The sequence below is a fragment of the Siphateles boraxobius genome, unplaced genomic scaffold (assembly GCF_051911475.1).
Source record: "Siphateles boraxobius isolate OS27281-9 unplaced genomic scaffold, OSU_SipBor_1 90, whole genome shotgun sequence".
Taxonomy (NCBI): domain Eukaryota; kingdom Metazoa; phylum Chordata; class Actinopteri; order Cypriniformes; family Leuciscidae; genus Siphateles; species Siphateles boraxobius.
The window spans coordinates 280756-288664 of record NW_027509220.1 but is presented as its reverse complement, the minus strand read 5'-3'; the positions used below and the strand labels follow the sequence as shown (position 1 = coordinate 288664).

General features: G+C 38.2%; 1 protein-coding gene across 1 annotated transcript; it reads left to right on the top strand.

The window, feature by feature from the left end:
• Positions 1-2782: 2782 nt before the first annotated feature.
• Positions 2783-7559, top strand: tbx6 (T-box transcription factor 6). The gene is made up of 8 exons (XM_077224681.1): positions 2783-2852; positions 3424-3661; positions 3771-4038; positions 4719-4862; positions 5001-5071; positions 5206-5267; positions 5451-5712; positions 5794-7559. Exons 1-8 carry the CDS (start codon positions 2783-2785, stop codon positions 7445-7447), a joined length of 2769 nt encoding a protein of 922 aa, XP_077080796.1. The 3' UTR covers positions 7448-7559.
• Positions 7560-7909: the final 350 nt, after the last annotated feature.

Here is a 7909-nt window from a genome sequence, read left to right as displayed (position 1 = left end):
GCAGCTTTTTAAGAACATGGTTAGCCGATTTAAACATCATAAACTCACTATCCTTACACTAAAACGGCCTCGTTACGGCGAGTCGAGTAGTGCTACTGTTGCTTAAAGACACACACCTGCCACTCATAAACACATTAGCTGCCATTAGGCCTTTCAGTCCCTGTAAACTCTGAAACGGACACACACTGTGGACAGTAATGACATCCACCCCCCTCTGAGACACACACCTCCACTTCCCCTCGCTCTCACAGCCCTGCTTTATCACGTGCCTGTGAATGGACAACAAAAACAACAACTACAACAACAATGTTAAGGTAAAGTTATGCTGAAGCAGTCTGATCCTGATCTGTCAGAGTTTGGGACTGGCTGTGTAGATATTAAGACTCAGAATATGCATTTTTATGGTACACTCTCAAAAATGGACCTAAACATCACCAGATTGGGGTTCTTCGGCTTGTAATATATATATAAAATATAATTGTAATATATATTAAAAAAATAAAGGTTTTAAATGAGGTTTTCCACAGTGATGCAATAGAAGAACCATTTTGGGTTCCCCAAGAATCTTTCAGATTTTTTTAAATGTGAAGAACATTTTAATAATCTAAAGAACCTTTTGTCCAAATAAAAGATTCCATGGATGTTAAACAAACCATATTCCAACAAAAAATGTTTATTTTTAGGTGTATGTTAGCCCTCTTCACAATGTTAAAAAGATGGAATAGATTTAATGTTTTTGTGACAAAGCATGTTTATTCATAAACCCAATAATTGTGAACTCTTGCAATATGGATCATAAATTCAATATCTCATTTACGTGCTTAGTGGAGAGATACACAACTTAACAGAGCTGATCACATGTTCTGTTAAAATTTGAAAAATACAAAACAATTTGAAAGCTTGAAACCAAACAGTATGAAAGTTAAAATGTGTAGACATTTCAAGAAAGATATAGTTGAGAGTGTGTTGACAGTCTGTATATTAGGAAGGTTGATTGAAATGATTTGTGAGAGATTTAAAAACAAAAGGGCGGGAATTAAGAACTCGAAACTCGAAACAAAAACGTTTCTTCAGGATGAAATGGTTTTAAATAGAAGTATTATTATGTGTAAAGAACTATATCTTTTTAAAGAATGTAGGCAGTTTAGTAAAAATGGTTTCTTTAAAGAGTGGCATCGTCCAAAGCAGTTGTTTCTTTTTTAAAAGACATTTGGATGCAGTGTCTGACCCCATGTGTTTACTTTAGAGACCAAACTGTAGCAGTAAGACCAAACTGTGTCGTACGCCTCCACCTGCAACCCAGCCCTCACCACCCACTGGGCTGAGGTCAAAGGCCAACGTTAAACTGGACATCAAATCCTTTTAGTATTACATAACAATATATCCAGTACTCTTCACCCGGTCAATGTTAAACCCATATATGGATAGCGGTAGTGGTACAGACAGTCCATATATGGTTGTGCCATTACATCATATAAGTTTTGGCATTCATTTTCATTTTGACCTTCCTCTTTCATTGTTTGAGGAAATCGATCTGACATCAGCTCAGTCAGCAGTGAAATCCATGAGGTCGTAGTTCTTCAAGAAATACGAAATTCTGTTGTGAGCACGTCACTCACAATAACCAAAATAAATGAATATAATATAAAACATAACATAATATAGCCTACTAATATAATATACTTTTTCCAAATGTATATTATACAAATACATTATGTATATTTACAGGTATAGAATGTAATAGTTAACATGAAAAAAAATTAAACAACAGTTTTACAGAATGTATTAGGTTTTATGTTAGTTAATTTCTTCATTTGCATTTTTAACATTTTAACAAGTTTTATAAATTAACATTATAAACAAAAAAATTACATTCATAGCATAGATACTGCATAATTAATCTGATTCTGAATTCGTTGAAAACAAATTTACTGTAAAGTGTACCATGACTGAATAAAAATCTCTAGTATTTCACTATCGTTTTTACTATCTCTGTTATAGCTCATATTTTTACAAGCAAGTTTGGAAAAAAGTGCTGTTCGAATATATCATTGGGACAATTTATTTTTCTCTGGAGCAACATCTAAGTATTGAAAGACTTCAATGATCGTCTACATTTAATCCTATTACTGTCTAGCAGAACTATTTAAGATATTAAAGAAATATTATTTATGACTTTTCTTTGCTGTGGGCCAGCAAAATGCAGAATCACAGATGCCAGTCAATTCAGACTCAACTCAATGTCTGGAAACTACTAACTTTGAATGAAGCAGATGAAGCAGGAATACTACATTGATGTTTTAGTTTTGATGTGCTAAGCAATGTGTGTGTGTGTGTGTGTGTGTGTGTGTGTGTGTGTGTGTGTGTGTGTGTGTGTGTGTGTGTGTGTGTGTGTGTGTGTGTGTGTGTGTGTGTATGTGTGTGTGTGTGTGTGTGTGTGTGTGAGAGAAACAGGCTACTGTTTATTTAGCCATTGTGTTAAGAGCAGAAGTGCTGGGCCCAAAAGATGGACTCTGAAGAAACAGAAGAGGGATGAAGTGTGAAGACCTCACCACCATTTGGTAAATGTGTGAAGGTGTGCTCACCTATATAATACACAAGGAGACAAACGCAGAGGCATTAGAAGAGAAGATACAGAAAGGAAAAGTCATCGAAGGCTCGAACGAAGACAGCAGAAGACTTTGAAACAGTATATCTCCATTATGAAAGCTCAATGAGCGAGGTGTTGATTTGATACTGATAAACTCAAAAGTGAAGTAAGGACAAAAGGACGTCTAGAAACATGCTGGGTGTGGAAATGTACCCTAGTTTGGCCCTGGGACCTCAGAGACTAAGCGACTGCTATTATAGAGGTAAGAGAGAGTTCAGATCTTTCAATGCAATGGAAAAAAAAATTATAGAAGAAAGAAATGTGCATGCATTTAAATTAGTATTTGAGTGTTTGCAGAGATTTAATGGGAGAAAGTGAGTTAGTTCAAGTAACAATCCTTCCAAATCCTGGAAGGATTTTCACAGCGATGCCTTAGAAGAACTGTTTTGGGTTCACCAAACAGTTCTTAAAAGATAATTTTTTTCTTAGTTTAAGAAATATAAAGAACCTTTTGTACATAGAAAAGGTATATGGATGTTAAAGGTTATTCATGGAACCAAAGATGCCAATAAAGAACCTTTCTTTTTTTTAAAGTTCTTTAAGTTTACTTTAAGTCTCAAATATTTTCCCCGGTTTCACTGACAAGGCTTAAGCCTAGTCCCAGACTAAAATGTTTGTTTGAGCTTTAACTGAAAGAAACTTGCACTGACATATCTTAAAATCAAGATGCACACTATTAATGTTTTTTAAAGGCACTTTTATAAAAGCTATAAATGTCCTAATTGAACTAAGGCCTAATCCTGGCTTAATCTAAACCCTGTCTGTGAAAATAGGGTTAATAGTTGAATATCCTCCTATAGATCGTGAACCCGCAGCACATGTGCCATTGTATCCCACTACATGTGACATGGCAGCCCGTGGGCTTCCCGCTCGACTGCTGCAACCTCCTCCTGCCACTGCAGAGACTCCTGGGACTCCTCAGGATAATGTCAAAATGGAGCTTGAGAACGCGTCACTGTGGAAGCAGTTCAGCACAGTTGGCACTGAGATGATTGTCACTAAGAAGGGCAGGTGAGCACATTTTGAGTATGGAAAAAATATATCCCCCAGCAAACACTACGACACATTTGGTCAGTTTGGTAAAATGCCATAACTTTTCTCATCCTTCTCTGTTCCTCAGGAGAATGTTTCCACAGCTACGAATTAAGCTGTCAGGGCTGAACCCAACTCTGCGTTACATTCTTCTTTTAGACATTGTACCTGTTGATTCCTCTCGCTATCGTTTCCAAGACAACAGCTGGCAGGTTGTTGGCGGCGCAGAGGCTCGGCTGCCAGACCGCGTCTTCATCCACCCAGACTCTCCTGCAACTGGAGAACACTGGCAGAATCGAAGCATATCCTTCCACCGGGCCAAACTCACCAATAACACTCTGGACGCACAAGGATATGTGAGTAAAAAGGCATCTTTCAATATCCGTTTTAAAATTCCCTATAAAGTTACCAATTCTATAATACTACTATTTTAAATTTTGGTAAAATTAACTTTTTAACTGTGTAATATGTCAGCAGAGTAATGTATAGTTAAAATGAAACAGAATACTGTTACAATACTTTTGACACTTTCTATAATATACACTGGCTCCAAAAAATATTTGTACACTTGAATGAATTTCATTACATGGATAATACGATATTAAACATAGATATCACACCAGGTTTGTGAGAGGAAACAAATGATGCAAGACTTTTCTCAAATCTAACTTCCCTTCTCTGAGTGACAGTCACTAATGTTTTTAAACTTAATGTGCCACTAACGTTTGGCAACCGCTGAGTTTTCTGTTTCTATATTCATTTTTGAACTGCTTATCTATTTGATCATTTTAATAAAATGCCATTTGGTGGTTTGATATTGTGTGACTTTAGTGGCCAAATTCTTATTGAGCCACTGTATAATTAACATTTGAAATGTTAAGCACTTTAAAAGTTTGTTCATGACATAGTAATAAAACTAATTATAAAGTGCTATTTAAGTTTTGTTTCGGGCATCGTGACTTTATGTAAAACATAATTCCTTAGAACCTCAATACCACAACTGTAACAGTGATTTCCCACACTCTTTATCCTACAGATCATTCTCCATTCCCTACATCGATACCAGCCACGAGTGCATGTGATCGAGGCCCGTGATGTGCTGATGTGGGGAAGAGCTCAGCACTCTTTCACCTTCCCAGAAACACAGTTTATTACGGTCACAGCATACCAGAACAACAAGGTGAAGGCAAAAAATACATTTCTCAGATTAATATCAAATCATTTTAACACAATGAAAAAGCCACATATCTATATTTAATAAACAAATAATTCCAGACTGTTTTTTTGAAAAAAAAAGTTTTTTCTTATTTTCTCCTAGATCACTGAACTGAAAATAAAATCAAATCCTTTTGCGAAAGGCTTTAGAGAGAATGGCATGAACAGCAAGAAGTAAGTTAAACACCAATTATACACCAATATCAAATAATAATTCACTAATAGTACACATAATTTCTTATTTAAACACAAAAACTTCTTAAGACATCTGGACTGAGAGCGGAATATTTTTCTGTTGTTTTCCTCAGACAAAGAGATGCAAGGCTGAAGAGGAAAATTACATGCAATCAAGAGGAATCTTTGGATATTGGTGAGGATAATAATGTATTTTTATTTACTTCAGAATCTATAATCTTTCAAAACCAAGACACAACTGTAACATTAAAAATATTTCAGTTTTATGAGATTTATTCTGTTCTCTTCACAAAAAAATACTTTATTAAAAAAAAGTACTTGGTTTCTCAAATATTGCTTTCCTGCTTCCCTCTTTCAGAGTCATGTGACCCATGTGATTCCACTGAGCTCCTCCCACAATCAGTGGAACTCCCAAGCTCCGCCCTCTCCATTATAAACTCTTCCCTCCCAATCACAGACTCAGGTTTTCACACAGAAGTACCATCCCTCCCAGACCAGACAGTCTCTGACCAACCACTTGTCCTAGGACAATCATTCTTGAACTCTGAGATCCCCTCTTCAATGGAAAGTCATCCACAGACAACCCCTGAAAGTAATGTGAACAACACACTGATGGATGGGTTAGTCTATATGCTTATGTCTATCAAACACTTTTTCAATGTTTTTGAGCAGGGTTAAAGATAGTCTACTTTTTGTTACAGGTCTGGTCAAATGATGGACCTTCCTGAATACACATCAACTTTCCCAACTGCTCATCTCAGATCCTCATCACATGCATCAGTGCCTTTGCATCAGTCACCTTCCATCTATTCCATGGTCTCTTCTACACAGAACTCTGTCCTTGACCTCCAACAGGCCTCCACAATTTCATCGCCAGCCTCTATGTCCACATATTCCTCTATAGCTTCATCAGACTATCCTGGTCTAAATTCCTCTACGACTATGCCCTCCTCTACAACCTCTCCCCCAGGCTCTTCGTACCCTCCCATCTCTCACTCCACCTCTCCACACCTTCTCTCCTCATCATCCTACCACTCTATTCTTCCAACAGACCAATCCCAAGACAACCTAAGTCCCCATACACCTACAAATCCACCTTTCCAATCTATCCCCCCCTCTTCTTGTCAAAGTTCTGGGTTAACTATTGACCCTGGGCAAAATCAGGTGGGTGACGGTGGATTGAGCTCATCCAATGAAACAACTCCTGCTATTCAAAACCCAACCCAAACAGCCTTTCCCTTCCCTCCAGTGCAGTCCTCAAACGAACCAGATCCAACATCCCCTCAATGTCAAAGTCTCACCCAATCTGCCCTACCCTTCCAACCGGTGTCGCAATGCAACCCTAATCAAATTTCCACCCCTTCTGACTCAAATATGACGCCAACTGCATTCCCCTTCCCTCCAGCAGCACAGTCCGCCCCTAACTCTATGACAAACCAATCAGTCTTCCCATTTCCCCATTTTCAACAGATCCCTAACCTCAATTTGAATACCCCTGGATCTGCTCAAACTCCAACAACTTGTTCTTTTCCAGTTTCCCAATCCTCAGGTCTGTGCACTATTTCAGCAATTCCAAACCCAATTTATTCAACTGGATCCTTCTCCTTTCCTTCCACCAATGTTATCCATCAAGGCCCTATGCAGTCGGTTTCTAACACACTGCACCATACCACAGCATACCCGGTCCCCTCATTCCCTGCATCTCTGCCGAAACACACTACTCCTGGCCCTCTCCAAAATCCTGCACCAACATCATCTCATACTTCTTACCCCTTCCCAACTACTATCCAATCTGCTCAACATCCTCTTCAGAGTCTGAATCTGCCCTCATCTAACTCGATCTATAGTGTCCCTGCGATCCCAAACCCAACTCAAATTCAATCTACCTTTACCCAGTCATACCCTAATCCCTCCTTCCCTCATATTCAACCCCAAGTTGGAAACCCCACTCAAATCACCTCCCAGTCCTTTCACCCAATCCAAACCTCAAGTACCTCTCAATTAAATCCCACACTTCCTCCAATCTTGAACCATCCACAATGTCCTACCTCATCAAACGCATACCCTTCTGTAGCTCCTACTGAGATTGGATCTTTCTCACAGCTCAATTCTGCTGCCCCCTACTTGCCAGATATGGTACTGCACCCTTCCTTGCTCCCTCCTTTTGATCCCTCACTCTCCTCCCCTGGTCCCCCATCCCTTTATAACCCTTTTCCTTCCTACTCACTCCGTCTTTGCCAGGATCCTCGATCCTCCCTGCATTTACCCCTCAGGCATATTTATAGACAGCCACAGCATTCTCATGCTCATGGTCAGGGGTCCTACTTTGACATTGGTGGAAGAGCAGTTTTCTGAAGATAAACAGAAAAATAACATGTAAGGCAAAGTTTGGAAGGATACTGCACCAATGACTTTGCTCTGAAGATGATGGAAGCACTGCACATTATATAACTGCATTGCAGGCTATTTGAGACAAAAAGAGACAATCCCAAACATTGAAGTAGTTTAAAATGTAAAACTTATTGGTGTTTATGATTGAAAAAGAAAATCCTAACTATGCTGCTCATGGGATTGTTAGAAGGTTTTTAGTACATTTTATCCGAACCAATGCTTGATGAAGTTCAATAAAGCAGTATATGTCTAGTTCTTATTTCTATTTGTATTCTTAAATTACAAAATAAAGTTTGAATGACTTTAACTGCATTTTTTTATTATTTGTTTTTAAATTGTGTGTATACATCAAATCTATATTCAATGGTGGCCAGTTTTAAGTTTTAAACACTTAAATGTTTGAATGTCATTGCATTAAAATTACAT

What these genes read in the sequence shown, in the direction of transcription:
- tbx6 (XM_077224681.1), top strand. Translation starts at nt 2,783, where the DNA reads ATGCTGGGTGTGGAAATGTACCCTAGTTTGGCCCTGGGACCTCAGAGA. An exon ending in CTCTGGACGCACAAGGATAT is followed by an intron (nt 4,039 to 4,718) that starts GTGAGTAAAAAG and finishes TTTATCCTACAG; the next exon opens with ATCATTCTCCATTCCCTACA. An exon ending in AATGGCATGAACAGCAAGAA is followed by an intron (nt 5,072 to 5,205) that starts GTAAGTTAAACA and finishes TGTTTTCCTCAG; the next exon opens with ACAAAGAGATGCAAGGCTGA.